Below are 24993 nucleotides of genomic sequence, written 5' to 3'. Positions count from 1 at the left end.
TTGTATAGCTTAAAAGCCCCAGCTTGTCTCTTCTGAAGGGTGGGCAGGGTGGGAATTTGGTGGTGAGAACCAAGGGTCCTAACAAACTGGGTCATTCACCACTCATCAGCTTGATGCTGTCAAATACCTTAACCATAGAAAACTGTTCAGTTCACAACAGTTCCACAACCTACTTCTGTACTGTGGCATTCTAAACACCCTGCATGGACATCGTAGGATTAGAGGGTTTTAGATAACTTCCAATTCAAACGTTAGAAATACTGTGTCAGTAAATGTGTACAGTACATCCACTGTATGTCAACCATATTCACACTATACATTTCTATATCTGTTCAGTCTCTAATAGCTCTATGCTCACTCTACCTACTTGTATGTAAACGTTGTTTAAACTCTGTTGTCTGTATTTTGTCTTTCACTAGCAGCACCATATCACCAAGTAAAGTTCTGAGTATGTGTGTATGTACTTTGTAAATCAAGGTGATTTTGAATCTGACCAGTCTCCTTTTAACCTGGTGCCACTTCTCGTGTGTGAGGATGTCACCGACTGATTATACTCGTTTTCAATTCCTCCTCTAGGTGCGGCGTCCGGCAGCACGGACCTCCTCCCCGCCCCCAGCATCTCCACCAATTGGACGGCTTCACTGCTGACGGACAGCGGGCGGGACAGTGACCTCATCTTCAACTTCGACGGGCGGCAGGCAGCCAACGTGCCAGAGCAGGTGGTTCCACAGAACCTGACTGACCAGTTCACCATCGCCACGTGGATGAAACACGGGCCCAGCCCCGGTCTGAGGGCCGAGAAAGAGACCCTGCTCTGCAACTCCGACAAGACCGGTGAGAACAGGAAGGGGTTGAGTTGGGATATTTGGTCCATCCTAGGTCATTGTTCATCAAATCAGGATTTTATGGTGGTGGAGATGGTGAGGCTTTTTGTTTCCTGTCACGTGATTTTTTAGAGAAGGTCAATGTAATTTTTACAGCTACCATTTATGGTTTAGAAACCCAAAAACGAACCAAAGACCTTTAGCTACTATTTAATATGATGATTTCTAAAGGTGTGTTGTAGCACAGTAGCAAATGCCGTCCAACGTCAGGACAGTTAGTGTCCAATGTGGGAGACAGGAACATTTGGTGCCAAATCTGGAGTAGTGATGGCGTAGTCACATACAGTGCTTTTAGAAAGTATTCACACACTTTTTGGGGGTTGATGGTGGTCGTCACATAGATGCACAGATTGTTTTGTCGTCTGTCGACCACTTCTAGTTACAGAGTTAGATTGAGTGAAGCTGTGAGGGTTTGGCTGGAGACAGGCAGCCTGACAGGCTCTTATTGATCCCATCGATCACTCCGCTCACACTGAGAGAAAAGGAGGGTCCATCAATACGCACGGCCAAAAGAGCCCTGTGTCGCCCAGCGGCTCCCAGGAAAGGCACGGGGGGGGGGGGGGTTTATGATGCCACATTGGCACAGGGAGCATGTGACATTTATTGAGCTGCCTCGTGAAGGTGGCAGGATTTATTTCAAAATGGCACATGTCAATAGCACTTACAGGACATACCACATTAACAAGCCCCATTGCCCATAATGATAGATATCCTTTTAGATAGAGCACTGCTTTAGGAGAGCATTTGTAGAATATCATTTATTTTCACTCTTAACTGGAATATAGCTTTTTGGTCAGATAAGTTCCATTATATAATATAGTTGGATAAGATCCATTATATAATATAGTTGGATAAGATCCATTATATAATATAGTTGGATAAGTTCCATTATATAATATAGTTGGATAAGGTTCATTATATAATATAGTCGGATAAGGTCCATTATATAATATAGTCGGATGAGGTCCATTATATAATATAGTCGGATGAGGTTCATTATATAATATAGTCGGATGAGGTTCATTATATAATATAGTCGGATAAGGTCCATTATATAATATAGTGGGATGAGGTCCATTATATAATATAGTCGGATGAGGTCCATTATATAATATAGTGGGATGAGGTCCATTATATAATATAGTCGGATGAGGTTCATTATATAATATAGTCGGATAAGGTCCATTATATAATATAGTCGGATGAGGTTCATTATATAATATAGTCGGATGAGGTTCATTATATAATATAGTCGGATGAGGTCCATTATATAATATAGTCGGATGAGGTCCATTATATAATATAGTCGGATGAGGTCCATTATATAATATAGTGGGATGAGGTCCATTATATAATATAGTCGGAGGAGGTCCATTATATAATATAGTCGGATGAGGTTCATTATATAATATAGTCGGATGAGGTCCATTATATAATATAGTGGGATGAGGTCCATTATATAATATAGTCGGATGAGGTCCATTATATAATATAGTGGGATGAGGTCCATTATATAATATAGTGGGATGAGGTTCATTATATAATATAGTGGGATGAGGTCCATTATATAATATAGTGGGATGAGGTCCATTATATAATATAGTGGGATGAGGTTCATTATATAATATAGTCGGATGAGGTCCATTATATAATATAGTCGGATGAGGTCCATTATATAATATAATGGGATGAGGTCCATTATATAATATAGTCGGATAAGGTCCATTAAATAATATAGTCGGATGAGGTCCAGTATATAATATAGTCGGATAAGGTCCATTATATAATATAGTCGGATGAGGTCCAGTATATAACATAATTGGATAAGGTCCAATATAATTCTAGTTTCATACAGTAGAAGTAAAGTATCTATGTTTTTCCGTATCCTTGTGCAGAGATGAACCGGCACCACTACTCCCTGTACGTCCACAATTGCCGTCTGGTGTTCCTACTCAGGAGAGACTTCACCCAGGTCGACACCTTCCGCCCCGCAGAGTTCCACTGGAAACTGGAGCAGGTGAGCTGACCTTTGACCCAGTAGTCAAGTCATGATGATGGGAACCTCCACTGGGCCTATGTTCCAATGTCCATACTAGGACAGCACTTAGAATACATGCCTTATATAATGGTAGGGGCTAAGGGAGTGGGAATTGTGTCTTTGACTTTCTCAAATTAGTAAACAGTCAATATGTTACGCATTGGACAATGCTGCTTTGCTAAATTAACTTGAGGAGGGTAAGGCTTAAAAGTAAGCAGCTGCTGTTGTGTTGCTTTGGAAGTCTTGTGTTGTTAAATGACTATTCCAGTCATGTCTGTCTCACTGAGTTTTTCCTCAAGTAGACAAACGGCAGTAGAGCAGTAGATTTTGTTTGCGAGACATCTTTCGTTGTTTGTAGGTACTGTGTTATAATACCACCTCTCATCTCCCACAACAGTTCGCTCTGTGTGTGTGGGTCTGCCTGAGGGCCTTGGTTTGTGACGTTTTCCTCCAGGTGAAGGACTATCATTACTGCTGCAGTAAGAGATCATTGCTGTGGAGAAGTCTGCATTCTGATTGCCTCTACTCCTCTCCCCGCAGCAGGAGATAAGAGGATAGGATATAGCACACACAAGTAATAGCTCACCTAGTCTTTCTTCTGTGTTTATGTTTCGGAAAGTTGATGAACTAAATTACTGAGGAAGTCATTATTTCAGTACAACACAGCATATACTGTATGTGTAAAAAATGACAAAGAACTAGCGGGGTCTTTGATATAGAAAACCAGGTGTAATTTTCTTCAAAAGGAATATAAATGAATAAAGACCAAGTATGTGGCCGTGTTGCTAAGAAACTTACGGTAGGATAATTGACTTCAGTCAGTCATGATAAAAATGAGACATGCAAAATTACTGTAATAGTCGTTTTTGTTCATTTATTCAGAATCAAGTAGTGTGCTTTTAAGTACCTGAAGCACAAAGAGAGTCAATGTGGTGGTGCACATTGGCTCTCAGTGTACTCTCACAATATATAGGTTGCGGCCCAATAAGCTGTCCTTCCTGTGCACTCGTTCACTACTCCCCACATGTAAAAGTATGGTATTGGTGTAGACACAGGCTAGAGGGAGTTTCCATATAACAGTAATTTCCTTTCAAATCAATGAAGGGAAGTGAACACACTTTTGGAGAAAAGAGAGAATATTGGGACGCAAACATAACTTTCTACTCCTTTATATAGACCTAATATTTAAAATGTGTAACAATGTAAACTGTTTAATTCCCTGACTATACAACTACAAAATAATGAAGTGACTAATGTCACAACGTGAGCGTACAGTAGTGTCATTGCGGTGTTACTACACAGCTATAAAACCTACTGTAACAAAGCAACAGCTCACTAGAATATCAGGCTGGTCTAACAAGTATGGATCCTCTCGGTCTATAATGGCCAGGAGAAATTGAGTTGTTTGCTGTAGGTCAAAGGAGGAAAAGTCATTTTTTTCTCCAAGCCAATGTTATTTTCTCCCAAGAGGCAGCTATGACTAAGAGAAGGGGTTGCAGGAAACAGATTCAGCTGCTTTGGTAAACAACCTCTCAAGTCAATACAAAGACTCCACAAAACATCTGCCAGGCAAACGTGAGACAGGCTGGGGGAGCATAGGGAGGAGGCTACATGCTACATCACTACGCTAACTCATCACCCTAAAGTTAAAAGAGGACATTGGATGCTAACATTAGCTCTTGGTTTTAGATGTTTTGAAAATGGAGCAACCACTTTCGACACTTTCCAGGCTTGTGTGTTTTATCTTAACGATCCAACACTTTTTATTATCTCTGTGCTTTGTCTGACATGTAGGTGTTTGTGTGTGTGTGTGTGTGTTTCCTTTGATATCTGTCTTTCTTGTTGCTGACAGTTAATACAATATGGGGTCCTTGATTATGTGGTACACAGTATAGTGCTGTGTCACCATGGGAACAGAAGTCTACAATTCCCTTTCTACTCTCCAAAATGGCCGACAGGATGTGGAAGTCATTTTGAACATGTTTATTAGGTCCCATAGTTGAGTGGTTTGGAATGTAATACGGTACAGTTGTAATGCAGTACTGTCATGCAGTCTAATTGTGAGGACAGACGCTGGGAGATGAGAATCAAGTACAGGGAGTGAATATTTAAAAAATAACCCACATGAAACAAAACACGGACAGCGGAAGCATAACGACATTAATGCTGACACGAGGATGAAACTGAGGAATAGACAAATATAGGGGGTGCGTGTAACGATAGTGACAGGTGTGCGTAATGATGGACCGCCTGGCACCTGAGAGCTCCAGAGAAGGGGATCGGGAGCAGGCGTGACACTAATGGGTACACCATAGGTCGAGTTCACAATTCACACAGAGCCATAACTTTGAATGTGACTGTGATGCAGACTATTGTATGAGAGCGGAGCAGACTACTGTATCAGTTCAGACCATAGTATGAGTGGCAAGGCCATGTCTATGACAGACTGACAGCAGACTGTGGCGGACTGCAATAGCATCGAATAGTCCCCGCGATATGCAACTGTTCAGGGAAGTCAGGAACCAATACACGCAGTCAGTCAGGAAAGCTAAGGCCAGTTTCTTCAGGCAGAAATTTGCATCCTGTAGCTCCAACTCCAAAATGTTCTGGGACACTGTGAAGTCCATGGAGAACAAGAGCACCTCCTCCCAGCTGCCCACTGCACTGAGGCTAGGTAACACGGTCACCAACGATAAATCCATGATTATCGAAAACTTCAACAAGTATTTCTCAACGGCTGGCCATGCCTTCCGCCTGGCTACTCCAACCTCGGCCAACAGCTCCGCTCCCCCCGCAGTTACTCGCCCAAGCCTCTCCAGGTTCTCCTTTACCCAAATCCAGATAGCAGATGTTCTGAAAGAGCTGCAAAACTTGGACCCCTACAAATCAGCTGGGCTTGACAACCTGGACCCTCTATTTCTGAAACTATCCGCCGCCATTGTCGCAACCCCTATTACCAGCCTGTTCAACCTCTCTTTCATATCGTCTGAGATCCCCAAGGATTGGAAAGCTGCCACAGTCATCCCCCTCTTCAAAGGGGGAGACACCCTGGACCCAAACTGTTACAGACCTATATCCATCCTGCCCTGCCTATCTAAGGTCTTCGAAAGCCAAGTCAACAAACAGGTCCCTGACCTTCTCGAATCACACCGTACCTTCTCCGCTGTGCAATCTGGTTTCCGAGCCGATCACGGGTGCACCTCAGCCACGCTCAAGGTACTAAACGATATCACAATGACCATCGATAAAAGACAGTACTGTGCAGCCGTCTTCATCGACCTTGCCAAGGCTTTCGACTCTGTCAATCACCATATTCTTATCGGCAGACTCAGTAGCCTCGGTTTTTCTGATGACTGCCTTGCCTGGGTCACCAACTACTTTGCAGACAGAGTTCAGTGTGCCAAATCGGAGGGCATGCTGTCCGGTCCTCTGGCAGTCTCTATGGGGGTGCCACAGGGTTCAATTCTCGGTCCGACTCTTTTCTCTGTATATATCAATGATGTAGCTCTTGCTGCGGGCGATTCCCACCTCTACGCAGACGACACCATTCTATATACTTCCGGACCGTCTTTGGACACTGTGCTATCTAACCTCCAAACGAGCTTCAATGCCATACAACACTCCTTCCATGGCCTCCAACTGCTCTTAAACGCTAGTAAAACCAAATGCATGCTTTTCAACCATTCGCTGCCTGCACCGCACGCCTGACTAGTATCACCACCCTGGATGGTTCCGACCTTGAATATGTGGACATCTATAAGTACCTAGGTGTCTGGCTAGACTGTAAACTCTCCTTCCAGACTCATATCAAACATCTCCAATCGAAAATCAAATCTAGAGTCAGCTTTCTATTCCGCAACAAAGCCTCCTTCACTCACGCCGCCAAACTTACCCTAGTGAAACTGACTATCCTACCGATCATCGACGTCATCTACAAAATAGCTTCCAACACTCTACTCTGCAAACTGGATGCAGTTTATCACAGTGCCATCCATTTTGTCACTAAAGCACCTTATACCACCCACCACTGCGACCTGTATGCTCTAGTCGGCTGGCCCTCGCTACATATTCGTCACCAGACCCACTGGTTCCAGGTCATCTACAAGTCCATGCTAGGTAAAGCTCCGCCTTATCTCAGTTCACTGGTCACGATGGCAACACCCACCCGTAGCACGCGCTCCAGCAGGTGTATCTCACTGATCATCCCTAAAGCCAACACCTCATTTGGCCGCCTTTCGTTCCAGTTCTCTGCTGCCTGTGAGTGGAACGAATTGCAAAAATCGCTGAAGTTGGAGACTTTTATCTCCCTCACCAACTTCAAACATCTGCTATCTGAGCAGCTAACCGATCGATAGCTGTACATAGTCTATCGGTAAATAGCCCACCCATTTTTACCTCCCTCATCCCCATACTGTTTTTATTTATTTACTTTTCTGCTCTTTTGCACACCAATATCTCTACCTGTACATGACCATCTGATCATTTATCCAGTGTTAATCTGCAAAATTGTAATTATTTGCCTACCTCCTCATGCCTTTTGCACACAATGTATATAGACTCTCTTTTTTTCTACTGTGTTATTGACTTGTTAATTGTTTACTCCATGTGTAACTCTGTGTTGTCTGTTCACACTGCTATGCTTTTTCTTGGCCAGGTCACAGTTGCAAATGAGAACTTGTTCTCAACTAGCCTACCTGGTTAAATAAAGGTGAAATAATAACAAAAGGCCAGTGTTCCACAAAGTGACAGGCTCTACTTACTGGTTGAAGGGTGCAGGCTGCTGCAGTATGTGAGGTGTCACAATGACAGCGTGTGTGTGTGTGTGTGTGTGTGTTTACACGTGTTTACATGTGTTTACACGTGTGTGCATACGTGCATATGTATTTGTTAGCCAATCAGCCCAGTCAGCTCCCATTAGGTCTGAGGTATTGGGTTTTGAGTGTGTATGACACCCTTGCACTGATTAAGATCACTATTGGTCAATTGCACACAAGGTTCAACCAAAATTTGACTTCCGCTTTTAACCCAACCCCTCCAAAAGACACAATACAGGGGGCACCACACTTAAGTGCCTTCCTCAAGTGCCCAACAGCAGGCAATGGCATTTAGGAGTTGATACCAGCAACCCTCTGGTTGCCAGCTCACTTCCTGACAGATTTTTCCCATCATCCCGGGAATTGAACTGGCAACCCTCTGGGCCACCTGCCGTGTGTGTGTGTGTTTCCATCAGCAGAATAGCACTCTCTTTCTTCCTCTGGATGGTAGACATTAAAGGAGGGGAGGGAAAAGAAGGGAGGGATGGAAGAGGAGTAGAGCCTCTTCAGGTAGATAATAAGTGGGAGGGTGGGAGGGAGGGAGAGAGAGGTGTCACAGCTGAATCCTGCACTCCATGTTCCATCAGCAAGCTTCCGCTGCAACTCCATTTAGCCCTATTGATTTTGCAATCTTCCTTCCTCCTTTCTCCAAACGAGAGAAAGGGAGAGAGAGAGAAAGAAAGAGTGCTATTCTGCCAATAGAACAGAGTGAGGGCGTGCCATCCATTCACTATTCACCTGACAGGCATACATGCACACACGAGCCGCACAAACACACTCAGTTACACACACACACTTCTCTCCCCTCCTCTCTCCCTCCCTTTTCCTCCCTTCCTCCCGTTAATGGATCACTCCGTTCTACGTACCTATTTTTCACTGTGGCTGATGGATATACGCAGCCGCTCCTTTAGTCCCTACTGAACATCACCTAACACGCTAACACAAAATCACACTGGACACTAACACAAAATCACACTGGACACTAACACAAAGTCACACTGGACACTAACACAAAGTCACACTGGACACTAACACAAAGTCACACTGGACACTAACACAAAGTCACACTACACACTGCCACAAAATCAGTCTGGACACTAACACAAAGTCACACTGGACACTAACACAAAGTCACACTGGACACTAACACAAAGTCACACTACACACTGCCACAAAATCACACTGGACACTAACACAAAGTCACACTAGACACTAACACAAAGTCACACTACACACTGCCACAAAATCACACTGACACTAACACAAAGTCACACTACACACTGCCACAAAATCACACTGGACACTAACACAAAGTCACACTACACACTGCCACAAAATCACACTGGACACTAACACAAAGTCACACTACACACTGCCACAAAATTACACTGGACACTAACACAAAGTCACACTAGACACTAACACAAAATCACACTGGACACTAACATAAAGTCACACTACACACTGCCACAAAATCACACTGGACACTAACACAAAGTCACACTACACACTGCCACAAAATCACACTGGACACTAACACAAAGTCACACTACACACTGCCACAAAATCACTCTGGACACTAACACAAAGTCACGCTAGACACTAACACAAAGTCACACTACACACTGCCACAAAATCACACTGGACACTAACACAAAGTCACACTACACACTGCCACAAAATCACACTGGACACTAACATAAAGTCACACTACACACTGCCACAAAATCACACTGGACACTAGCACAAAGTCACACTACACACTGCCACAAAATTACACTGGTCACTAACATAAAGTCACACTACACACTGCCACAAAATCACACTGGACACTAACACAAAGTCACACTACACACTGCCACAAAATCACACTGGACACTAACACAAAGTCACACTACACACTGCCACAAAATACACTGGACACTAACACAAAGTCACACTAGACACTAACACAAAATCACACTGGACACTAACACAAAGTCACACTACACACTGCCACAAAATTACACTGGACACTAACACAAAGTCACACTACACACTGCCACAAAATCACACTGGACACTAACACAAAGTCACACTACACACTGCCACAAAATCACACTGGACACTAACACAAAGTCACACTACACACTAACACAAAATTATACACACTAACACAAAACTGCCACAAAACACTGGACACTAACACAAAGTCACACTAGACACTAACACAAAGTCACACTACACATTGCCACAAAATCACACTGGACACTAACACAAAGTCACACTACACACTGCCACAAAATCACACTGGACACTAACACAAAGTCACACTACACACTGCCACAAAATCACACTACCACAAAGCCACACACTACCACACACTGCCAACTAAGCCACACTACACACTGCCACACTACACAAAGCCACACTACACACTACCACAAAGCCACACTACACACTACCACAAAATCACACTGGACACTAACACAAAGTCACACTACACACTGCCACAAAATCACACACACTCACACAAAGTCACACTACACACTGCCACAAAATCACACTGGACACTAACACAAAGTCACACTACACACTGCCACAAAATCACACTGGACACTAACACAAAGTCACACTACACACTGCCACAAAATTACACTGGACACTAACACAAAGTCACACTACACACTAACACAAAATTACACTGGACACTAACACAAAGTCACACTACACACTGCCACAAAATCACACTGGACACTAACACAAAGTCACATAAAGTCACACTAACACAAAGCCACACTGCCACAAAATCACACTGGACACTAACACAAAGTCACACTACACACTGCCACAAAATCACACTGGACACTAACATAAAGCCACACTACACACTGCCACAAAAACACACTACCACAAAGCCACACTACACACTGGCCACACTAACACAAAGTCACACTACACACTGCCACAAAATCACACTGGACACTAACACAAAGTCACACTACACACTGCCACAAAATCACACTGGACACTCACACAAAGTCACAATACACACTGCCACAAAATCACACTGGACACTAACACAAAGTCACACTACACACTGCCACAAAATTACACTGGACACTAACACAAAGTCACACTACACACTGCCACAAAATTACACTGGACACTAACACAAAGTCACACTAGACACTAACACAAAATCACACTGGACACTAACACAAAGTCACACTACACACTGCCACAAAATTACACTGGACACTAACACAAAGTCACACTACACACTGCCACAAAATCACACTGGACACTAACACAAAGTGACACTAGACAATAACACAAAACTACTCTGGACACTAACACAAAGTCACACTACAAACTACCACAAAGCCACGATACACACTGCCACACTACACACTGCCACACTTCACACTACACACTACCACAAAGCCACAAAGTCACACTAGACACTGCCACACTACCACAAAGCCACACTAGACACTGCCACAAAGTCACACTAGACACTGCCACACTACCACAGAGCCACACTAGACACTGCCACAAAGTCACACTAGACACTGCCACACTGCCACAAAGCCACGCTACACACTGCCACACTACCACAAAGCCACACTACCACAAAGCCACACTACCACAAAGCCACACTACCACAAAGCCACACTACCACAAAGCCACACTACCACGCTACACACTGCTACAAAGCCACACTACCACAAAGCCACGCTACACACTGCTACAAAGCCACACTACCATAAAGCCACGCTACACAATGCTACAAAGCCACGCTACACACTGCTACAAAGCCACACTACCACAAAGCCACACTACCACACTGCCACACTACCACACTGCCACACTACACACTACCACAAAGCCACACTACCACAAAGCCACACTACCACAAAGCCACGCTACACACTGCTACAAAGCCACACTACCACAAAGCCACGCTACACACTGCTACAAAGCCACACTACCACAAAGCCACGCTACACAATGCTACAAAGCCACGCTACACACTGCTACAAAGCCACACTACCACAAAGCCACACTACCACAAAGCCACACTACCACAAAGCTACACTACCACAAAGCCACACTACCACAAAGTCAGCCACTACCACAAAGCCACACTACCACAAAGCCACACTACAAAGCCACACTACCACAAAGCCACACTACACACTGCCACACTACCACAAAGCCACACTACACACTACCACAAAGCCACACTACCACAAAGCCACACTACCACACTACCACAAAGCCACACTACACACTGCCACTACACACTGCCACACTACCACAAAGCCACACTACCACAAAGCCACACTACCACACTACCACAAAGCCACACTACCACAAAGCCACACTACACACTGTCACACTACACACTGCCACACTACCACAAAGCCACACTACACACTGTCACACTACCACAAAGCCACACTACACACTAACACAAAGCCACACTACACACTGTCACACTACACACTACCACACTAACACAAAGCCACACTACACAATGCCACACTACACACTACCACACTAACACAAAGCCACACTACACAATGCCACACTACCACAAAGCCACACTACACACTACCATAAAGCCACACTACCACAAAGCCACACTACACACTGCCACAAAGCCACATTACCATAAAGCCACACTACACACTGCCACACTACACACTGCCACAAAGCCACACTACACACTGCCACAAAGCCACACTACACACTGCCAAAAAGCCACACTACCACAAAGCCACACTACACACTGCCACACTACACACTGCCACACTACCACAATGTCACACTACACACTGGCACACTACCACAAAGCCACACTACACACTACCACAAAGCCACGCTACACACTACCACAAAGCCACACGACACACTGCCACAAAGCCACACTACACACTGCCACAAAGCCACACTACCACAAAGCCACACAACACACTGCCACACTACACACTGCCACACTACCACAAAGCCACACTACACACTGTCACACTACCACACTAACACAAAGCCACACTACACACTAACACAAAGCCACACTACACACTGTCACAAATCACACTGCCACTACACACTAACATAAAGCCACACTACACACAAAGCCACAAAATCACACTGCCACACTACCACAAAGTCACACTACACACTGCCACAAAATTACACACACTAACACAAAGTCACACTACACACTGCCACAAAATCACACTGGACACTAACACAAAGCCACACTACACACTGCCACAAAATCACACCACACTACACAAAGTCACACTACACACTGCCACACTACCACAAAATTACACTGGTCACTAACATAAAGTCACACTACACACTGCCACAAAATCACACTGCCACACTAACACAAAGTCACACTACACACTGCCACAAAATCACACTGGACACTCACACAAAGCCACACTACCACACACTGCCACAAAATCACACCACACTACCACAAAGTCACACTACACACTGCCACAACCACAAAGCCACACTACACTGCCACACTACCACAAAGCCACACTACACACTGCCACAAAATTACACTGCCACACACTAACACAAAGTCACACTACCACACTAACACAAAATCACACTGGACACACAAAGCCACAACACAAAGCCACACTACACACTGCCACAAAATTACACTGCCACACTAACACAAAGTCACACTACACACTGCCACAAAATCACACACAAAGCCACACTAACACAAAGCCACACTAGACACACTACACACTGTACACTACCACTACTCTGGACACAAAGCCACAAAGTCACACTGCCACACTACCACAAAGCCACACTACACACACTGCCACAAAGCCACACTGCCACACTGCCACACACACTACACACTACCACAAAGCACACAAAGTCACAGCCACACTGCCACACTACCACAAAGCCACACTACACACTGCCACAAAGCCACACTACACACTGCCACACTACCACAGAGCCACACTACACACTAACACAAAGCCACACTACCACACTGCCACACTACCACAAAGCCACACTACACACTGCCACACTACCACAAAGCCACACTACCACAAAGCCACACTACCACAAAGCCACACTACCACAAAGCCACACTACCACACTACCACACACACTACAAAGCCACACTACCACAAAGCCACACTACACACTGCCACAAAGCCACACTACCATAAAGCCACGCCACACTACACAATGCCACACTACACACAAAGCCACGCTACACACTGCTACAAAGCCACACTACCACAAAGCCACACTACCACACTGCCACACTACACACTACCACAAAGCCACAAAGTCACACTACCACAAAGCCACACTACCACAAAGCCACACTACCACAAAGCCACGCTACACACTGCTACAAAGCCACACTACCACAAAGCCACGCTACACACTGCTACAAAGCCACACTACCACAAAGCCACGCTACACACTGCTACAAAGCCACACTACCACAAAGCCACACTACCACAAAGCCACACTACCACAAAGCTACACTACCACAAAGCCACACTACCACAAAGTCACACTACCACAAAGCCACACTACACACTACCACAAAGCCACACTACCACAAAGCCACACTACACACTGCCACACTACCACAAAGCCACACTACACACTACCACTAAAGCCACACTACCACAAAGCCACACTACCACAAAGCCACACTACCACACTGCCACTAGCCACACTGCCACACTACCACAAAGCCACACTACCACAAAGCCACACTACACACACTACCACAAAGCCACACTACACTACCACAAAGCCACACTACACAAAGCCACACTACACACTGCCACACTACCACAAAGCCACACTACACACCACACTACCACAAAGCCACACTACACACTAACACAAAGCCACACTACACACTGCCACTACACACTGCCACACTACCACAAAGCCACACTACCACAAAGCCACACTACCACAAAGCCACACTACACACTGTCACACTACACACTGCCACACTACCACAAAGCCACACTACACACTGTCACACTACCACAAAGCCACACTACACACTAACACAAAGCCACACTACACACTGTCACACTACACACTAGCCACACTACCACAAAGCCACACTACACAAAGCCACACTACCACAAAGCCACACTACACACTACCACAAAGCCACACTACACAATGCCACACTACCACAAAGCCACACTACACACTACCATAAAGCCACACTACCACAAAGCCACACTACACACTACCACAAAGCCACACTACCACAAAGCCACACTACACACTGCCACACTACACACTGCCACAAAGCCACACTACACACTGCCACAAAGCCACACTACCACAAAGCCACACTACACACTGCCACACTACCACAATGCCACACTACACACTGTCACACTACACACTGGCACACTACACACTGGCACACTACCACAAAGCCACACTACACACTACCACAAAGCCACACTACACACTACCACAAAGCCACACTACCACAAAGCCACACTACACACTACCACAAAGCCACACTACCACAAAGCCACACTACACACACACTGCCACACTACCACAAAGCCACACTACACACTGTCACACTACCACACTAACACAAAGCCACACTACACACTAACACAAAGCCACACACAAGCCACACTACACACTACCACAAACACCACACTAACACTACCACAAAGCCACACTACCACAAAGCCACACTACACACTACCACAAAGCCACACTACACACTGCCACAAAGCCACACTACCACAAAGCCACACTACCACACACACTACCACAAAGCCACACTACACACTACACACTACACACTACACACTACACACTGCCACACTACCACAAAGCCACACTACCACAAAGCCACACCACACACACTGGCACACTACCACAAAGCCACACTACACACTACCACAAAGCCACACTACCACAAAGCCACGCTACCACAAAGCCACACTACACACACAAAGCCACCACACTACCACAAAGCCACACTACCACACACACTACCACAGCCAAGCCACACAACCACAAAGCCACACTACCACAAAGCCACACTACCACAAAGCCACACACTAGCCACACTACCACAAAGCCACACACACTAAAGCACACCACACACTACCACAAAGCCACACTACACACTGCCACACTACACACTGCCACACTACCACAAAGCCACACTACACACACACTACCACAAAGCCACACTACACACTACCACAAAGCCACACTACACACTGTCACACAAAGCACACACACTGCCACACTACCACAAAGCCACAACACAAAGCCACACTACACACTGCCACAAAGCCACACTACACTGCCACACTACCACAAAGCCACACTGTCACACTACACACTGCCACCACACTACCACAAAGCCACACTACACACTGTCACATAAACCACACTACCACAAAGCCACACTACACACCACAAAGCCACACTACCATAAAGCCACACTACACAAAGCCACACTACACACTACCACAAAGCCACACTACACACTGGCACACTACCACAAAGCCACACTACACACTACCACAAAGCCACACTACCACAAAGCCACACTACACACTGCCACACTACACACTGCCACACTACCACAATGTCACACTACACACTGGCACACTACACACTGGCACACTACCACAAAGCCACACTACACACTACCACAAAGCCACGCTACACACTACCACAAAGCCACACTACACACTGCCACAAAGCCACACTACACACTGCCACAAAGCCACACTACCACAAAGCCACACTACCACAAAGCCACACTACACACTGCCACACTACACACTGCCACACTACACAAAGCCACACTACACACTGTCACACTACCACACTAACACAAAGCCACACTACACACTAACACAAAGCCACACTAACAGTCACACTACACACACACTACCACAAAGCCACACAAAGCCACACTACACACTACCACAAAGCCACACTACACACTACCACAAAGCCACACTACACACAAAGCCCAAAGCCACACTACCACAAAGCCACACTACACACTGCCACACTACCACACTACCACAAAGCCACACTACACACTGCCACACTACACACTGCCACACTACACAAAGCCACACTACACACTGCCACACTACCACAAAGCCACACTACACACTACCACAAAGCCACACTACACACTACCACAAAGCCACACTACCACAAAGCCACACTACCACAAAGCCACACTACCACAAAGCCACACTACCACAAAGCCACACTACCACAAAGCCACACTACCACAAAGCCACACTACACACTACCACAAAGCCACACTACCACAAAGCCACACTACCACAAAGCCACACTACCACAAAGCCACACTACACACTGCCACACTACCACAAAGCCACACTACCACAAAGCCACACTACACACTACCACAAAGCCACACTACACACTGTCACCAACCACAACTGCCACACTACACACTGCCACAAAGCCACACTACCACACTGCCACAAAGCCAAACACTACACAAAGCCACACTACCACACTACCACAAAGCCACACTACACACTCACACTACCACAAAGCCACACTACACAAAGCCACACTACACACCACAAAGCCACACTACCACAAAGCCACACACAAAGCCACACTACCACAAAGCCACACACTACACACTGTCACACTACCACACTAACACACAAAGCCACACTACACACTGCCACACTACCACAAAGCCACACTACACACTGTCACACTACCACAAAGCCACACTACACACTGCCACACTACACACTGCCACACTACCACAATGCCACACTAGCCACACTGCCACACCACACACACTGCCACACTACACAAAGCCCACACTACACACAAAGCACACTACCACAAAGCCACACTACCACAAAGCCACACTAAAGCCACGCTACACACTACCACAAAGCCACACTACACACTACCACACTACCACAAAGCCACACTACACACTGCCACTACACACTGCCACACTACCACAAAGCCACACTACCACAAAGCCACACTACACACTACCATAAAGCCACACTACCACAAAGCCACACTACCACAAAGCCACACTCCACACTACCACAAAGCACACAACCACAAAGCCACACTACCACAAAGCCACACTACACACTACCACAAAGCCACACTACCACAAAGCCACACTACACTACACACTGCCAACCTACACACTGCCACTACACACTGCCACACTACCACAAAGCCACACTACCACAAAGCCACACTACACACTACCATAAAGCCACACTACCACAAAGCCACACTACCACAAAGCCACACTACACACTACCACAAAGCCACACAACCACAAAGCCACACTACCACAAAGCCACACTACACACTACCACAAAGCCACACTACCACAAAGCCACACTACACTACACACTGCCAACCTACACACTGCCACTACACACTGCCACACTACCACAAAGCCACACTACCACAAACCCACACTACCACAAAGCCACACTACCACACTGCCACAAAGCCACACTACACACTACCACAAAGCCACACTACCACAAAGCCACACCACACACTACCACAAAGCCACACTGCCACTACATACTGCCACACTACCACAAAGCCACACTACACACTGCCAACCTACACACTGCCACACACACAAAGCCACACTACCACAAAGCCACACTACCACAAAGCCACACTACCACACTGCCACAAAGCCACACTACACACTACCACACTACCACAAAGCCACACTACACACTGCCACTACACACTGCCACACTACCACAAAGCCACACTACCACAAAGCCACACTACACACTAACATAAAGCCACACTACCACAAAGCCACACTACACACTGTCACACTACCACACTAACACAAAGCCACACTACACACTGCCACACTACCACAAAGCCACACTACACACTGGCACACTACACACAAAGCCACAAAGCACACACTACACACACACACTACCACAAAGCCACACTACACACTGCCACACTACACACTGCCACACTACCACAAAGCCACACTACCACAAAGCCACACTACCACAAAGCCACACTACACACTACCACAAAGCCACACTACACACTGCCACTACACACTGCCACACTACCACAAAGCCACACTACCACAAAGCCACACTACACACTAACACAAAGCCACTGCCACACTACCACAAAGCCACACTACACACTGCCACACTGCCACACTACACACTGCCACAAAGCCACACTACCACACTGCTACAAAGCCACACTACACAAAGCCACACTACCACACTGCCACAAAGCCACACTACACACTACCACACTACCACAAAGCCACACTACACACTGCCACAAACCACAAAGTCACACTACCTCACTAACACAAAGCCACACTACCACACTGCTACAAAGCCACACTACCACAAAGCCACACTACCACACTACACACTGGCACACTACACACTGCCACACTACCACAAAGCCACACTACACACTGCCACTACACACTGCCACACTACCACAAAGCCACACTACCACAAAGCCACACTACCACAAAGCCACACTAACATAAAGCCACACTACCACAAAGCCACACTACACACTGTCACACTACCACACTAACACAAAGCCACACTACACACTGCCACACTACCACAAAGCCACACTACACACTGTCACACTACCACACTAACACAAAGCCACACTACACACTGCCACACTACACACTGCCACACTACCACAATGCCACACTACACACTGCCACACTACACACTGTCACACTACACACTGGCACACTACACACTGGCACACTACCACAAAGCCACACTACACACTACCACAAAGCCACGCTACACACTACCACAAAGCCACACTACACACTACCACTACCACAAAGCCACACTACACACTGCCACTACACACTGCCACACTACCACAAAGCCACACTACCACAAAGCCACACTACAAAGCCACACTACACACTACCACAAAGCCACACTACCACAAAGCCACACTACCACAAAGCCACACTACCACAAAGCCACACTACCACAAAGCCACACTACACACACACAAAGCCACACTACACACTACCACAAAGCCACACACTACACACTGCCACACTAGCCACACACACTACACACTGCCACACTACCACAAAGCCACACTACACAAACCCACACTACCACAAAGCCACACTACACACTACCACAAAGCCACACTACACACACACTACCACAAAGCCACACTACACACTACCACAAAGCACACACTACCACAAAGCCACACTACACACTGCCAACACACACTGCACACTACACATACTGCCACACTACCACAAAGCCACACTACACACTGCCAACCACACACTGCCACACTACCACAAACCACACTACCACAAAGCCACACTACCACAAAGCCACACTACACACTACCACACTAACACAAAGCCACACTACACACTGCCACACTACTACAAAGCCACACTACACACTACCATAAAGCCACACTACACACTGCCACACTACCACAAAGCCACACTACACACTACCACAAAGCCACACTACCACAAAGCCACACTACACACTACCACAAAGCCACACTACACACTACCACAAAGCCACACTACACACTACCACAAAGCCACACTACACACTACCACAAAGCCACACTACACAAAGCCACACTACACACTACCACAAAGCCACACTACCACAAAGCCACACTACACACCACTACACAGCCACACTACCACAAAGCCACACTACCACAAAGCCACACTACACACTACCACAAAGCCACACTACCACAAAGCCACACTACCACAAAGCCACACTACCACAAAGCCACACTACCACAAAGCCACACTACCACAAAGCCACACTACACACTACCACAAAGCCACACTACACTACACACTGCCAACCTACACACTGCCACTACACACTGCCACACTACCACAAAGCCACACTACCACAAAGCCACACTACCACAAAGCCACACTACCACACTGCCACAAAGCCACACTACACACTACCACAAAGCCACACTACACAAACTACACACAAAGCCACACTACACACTACCACAAAGCCACACTACACACTGCCAACCTACACACTGCCACACATACACTACCACAAAGCCACACTACACACAAACCTACACACTGCCACACTACCACAAAGCCACACTACCACAAAGCCACACTACCACAAAGCCACACTACCACACAGCCACAAAGCCACACTACACACTACCACACTACCACAAAGCCACACTACACACTGCCACTACACACTGCCACACTACCACAAAGCCACACTACCACAAAGCCACACTACCACAAAGCCACACTACCACACTGCCACAAAGCCACACTACACACTACCACAAAGCCACACTACACACTACCACAAAGCCACACTACCACAAAGCCACACTACACAAAGCCAACCTACACACTGCCACTACATACTGCCACACTACCACAAAGCCACACTACACACTGCACACTACACACTGCCACACTACCACAAAGCCACACTACCACAAAGCCACACTACCACAAAGCCACACTACACACTACCACAAAGCCACACTACCACAAAGCCACACTACCACAAAGCCACACTACACACTACCACAAAGCCACACTACCACAAAGCCACACTACCACAAAGCCACACTACCACAAAGCCACACTACACACTACCACAAAGCACAACCACAAAGCCACACTACACTACCACAGCCACACACTACACTACACACTGCCAACCTACACACTGCCACTACACACTGCCACACTACCACAAAGCCACACTACCACAAACCCACACTACCACAAAGCCACACTACCACACTGCCACAAAGCCACACTACACACTACCACAAAGCCACACTACACACTACCACAAAGCCACACCACACACTACCACAAAGCCACACTACACACTGCCAACCTACACACTGCCACTACATACTGCCACACTACCACAAAGCCACACTACACACTGCCAACCTACACACTGCCACACTACCACAAAGCCACACTACCACAAAGCCACACTACCACAAAGCCACACTACCACACAGCCACAAAGCCACACTACACACTACCACACTACCACACTACCACAAAGCCACACTACACACTGGCACACTACCACAAAGCCACACTACACACTACCACAAAGCCACACTACACACTACCACAAAGCCACGCTACACACTACCACAAAGCCACGCTACACACTACCACAAAGCCACGCTACCACAAAGCCACGCTACCACAAAGCCACGCTACCACAAAGCCACACTACCACAAAGCCACACTACCACAAAGCCACACTACCACAAAGCCACACTACCACAAAGCCACAAAGCCACACTGCCACAAAGCCACACTACCACAAAGCCACACTACCACAAAGCCACACTACCACAAAGCCACACTACCACAAAGCCACACTACCACAAAGCTGTACTACCACCAAGCCACACTACACACTGCCACACAGCTAAAAACAAACCCCTCAAGCTTTTCATGTGTGGACGTTTTTTATCCCAGCCCTATTTATATGCTTATGAGGCCGTATCGACGCTGCCCGCCTAATAAGACCAGGAATAAGAGCCTTGATGGGGTGCCATTGATTTAAACCCATACAAACGAGGTATCATGTATTCTCAGCAGATCGACCCATAGACAGAGCGAGGAAATCTATGAAAACCAGAAGCTGTGAGCCGAGTGCACAGACAAACCAGATATTAATCTCACAGAATCTTGAGATGGCGCATGAGGTCGATGGCCAAAGATTTGTTTGCGTTTGCGGGGTCAACACATCGAGTGGTGTCCCGAAGTAATCGCGTATATATATGACTACACCTGATCCTCTTAGGACACATCAGAGAAAGGGGGTCGTGATTGGTCCAGTATCTCCTGATCCAACCAATCACATCGGCCGATGCTGAGCGACTCTCTCAGTGCCATTATCATCGAATCTGGCTTCGATTGCTGGCCCGGGTGGTACTAGCAGAAAATTACTCTCAGCGCTTGTCGATACAACATCTATTGAATGCTTATCTGCTTACATCTACTTACGCCCATAGTGCGGCGCACATTTGGTCCAGCGTCGTCCGGGTTACGGGAGGGTTTGGCCAGGGAAGGCCGTCATTGTAAAATAATAATTAGTTCTTAACTGACTTGCCTAGTTATATAAGATATATATATATATATATTTACCATGCTGGGTGACACCCCTCCTTTCGTACCATGACCCTGTTAAGAAGCTCCATTGTTTTGGATGAGATTGATTGGGCTCGGTGCTCTGTTTGGTGTAGATAGAGAATGGATCGAAGGGAATCAGTTCCATTCAATGTGTGATTTAGCGTCTATCCGGACTAGGCTGCCTAATTGAATTGATTCATGGTTGCACATAGAGTGATTTGTAAGGCACGGACACTTAGAAGTGTGGCTCTCTATTGTGGTGAGCTAGAGGAAGATGTTGTGCACATTGCAATTGAGCATTGCTTTGTATGATGTCCAGTGTGTTCTATTTGTTTTATTTCTATTCTAGTTGTGCTATGACTCACAAGAAAACTATATATTTTTTTATTTTTAAATTTCACCTTTATTTAACTAGGTAGGCCAGTTGAGAACAAGTTCTCATTTACGGCTGCGACCTGGCCAAGATAAAGCAAAGCAGTGTGACAAAAACAACAACACAGAGTTACACATAAACAAACGTACAGTCAATAACACAAAAGAAAAGAAAAATAGAAGAATCCATGCACAGTGTGTGCAAATGTAGAAGGGTAGGGTGGTAGGCAATAAATAGACCCTAGAGGCGAAAATAATTACAATTTAGCATTAATACTGGAGTGATAGATGTGCAGATGATGATGTGCAAGTAGAGATACTGGGGTGCAAAAGAGCAAGAGGGTAAGTAATAATATGGGGATGAGGTAGTCGGGTGTGCTATTTACCGATTGACTGTGTATAGGTACAGTGATCTGTAAGATGCTCAGACAGCTGATGCTTAAAGTTACAGAGGGAGATATAAGACTCCGGCTTCAGAGATTTTTGCAATTCGTTCCAGTCATTGGCAGCAGAGAACTGGATGGAAAGGCAGCCAAAGTAAGTGTTGGCTTTGGGGATGACCAGTGCATCATATATGCTGGAGCACGTGCAGGTGGGCGTTGCTATGGTGACCAGTGACCAGTTGAGATAAGGCGGGGCTTTACCTAGCAAATACTTTAGATGACCTGGAGCCAGCGGATATGTAGTGAGGGCCAGCCAACGAGAGCATACAGGTCGCAGTGGTGGGTAGTATATGGGGCTTTGGTGATGAAACGGATGGTTTGGTGAGTAGAGCGTTGGGGGTTATTTTGTAAATGACATCGCCGAAGTCGAGGATCGGTAGGATAGTCAGTTTTACGAGGGTATGTTTGACGGCATGTGTGAAGGAGGCTTTGTTGCAAAATAGGAAGCCGATTCTAGACTTAATTTTGGATTGGAGATGCATAATGTGAGTCTGGAAGGAGAGTTTACAGTCTAACCAGACACCTAGGTATTTGTAGTTGTCCACATATTCTAGGTCAGTGATGCTAGTCGGGTGGGAGGGTGCAGGCAGCAATCGGTTGAAGTGCATGCACTTAGTTTAACTAGCATTTAAAAGCAGTTGGAGGCCACTGAAGGAGTGTTGTATGGCGTTGAAGCTCATTTGGAGGTTTGTTAGCACAGTGTCCAAAGAAGGGCCAGATGTATACAGAATGGTGTCGTCTGCGTAGAGGTGTATCAGAGAATCACCAGCAGCAAGAGCGACATCATTGATATATACAGAGAAAAGACTTGGCCCGAGAATTGAGCCCTGTGGCACCCCCATAGAGACTGCCAGAGGTCCGGACAACAGGCCCTCCGATTTGACACACTGAACTCTATCTGAGAAGTAGTTGGTGAACCAGGCGAGACAGAATCCAAGGCTGTTGAGTCTGCTGATAAGAATGCGATGATTGACAGAGTCGAAAGCCTTGGCCAGTTCGTTGAAGACCGCTGCACAGTACTGTCTTTTATCGATGGTGGTTATGATATCGTTTAGGACCTTGAGTGTGGCTGAGGTGCACCCATGACCAGCTCTGAAACCAGATTGCATAGTGGAGAAGGTACGGTCGGATTCGAAATGGTCAGTGATCTGTTTATTAACTTGGCTTT

General features: G+C 46.3%; 1 protein-coding gene across 1 annotated transcript in view; it reads left to right on the top strand.

Annotated features, from left to right (window-relative positions):
- LOC135558539 (calsyntenin-2-like) overlaps positions 1-24993 on the top strand; it is a 284886-nt gene that overhangs the window by 224942 nt on the left and 34951 nt on the right. The window contains exons 7-8 of the mRNA XM_064992412.1: positions 577-834; positions 2780-2901. Coding sequence (XP_064848484.1) covers positions 577-834; positions 2780-2901 — 380 coding nt within the window. The remainder of the gene's footprint in view (positions 1-576; positions 835-2779; positions 2902-24993) is intronic.

This window comes from Oncorhynchus masou, chromosome 17 (genome assembly GCF_036934945.1).
Source record: "Oncorhynchus masou masou isolate Uvic2021 chromosome 17, UVic_Omas_1.1, whole genome shotgun sequence".
NCBI lineage: Eukaryota > Metazoa > Chordata > Actinopteri > Salmoniformes > Salmonidae > Oncorhynchus > Oncorhynchus masou.
The sequence above is the reverse complement of the archived record's forward strand: the minus strand, read 5'-3'. Positions and strand labels throughout refer to the sequence as shown.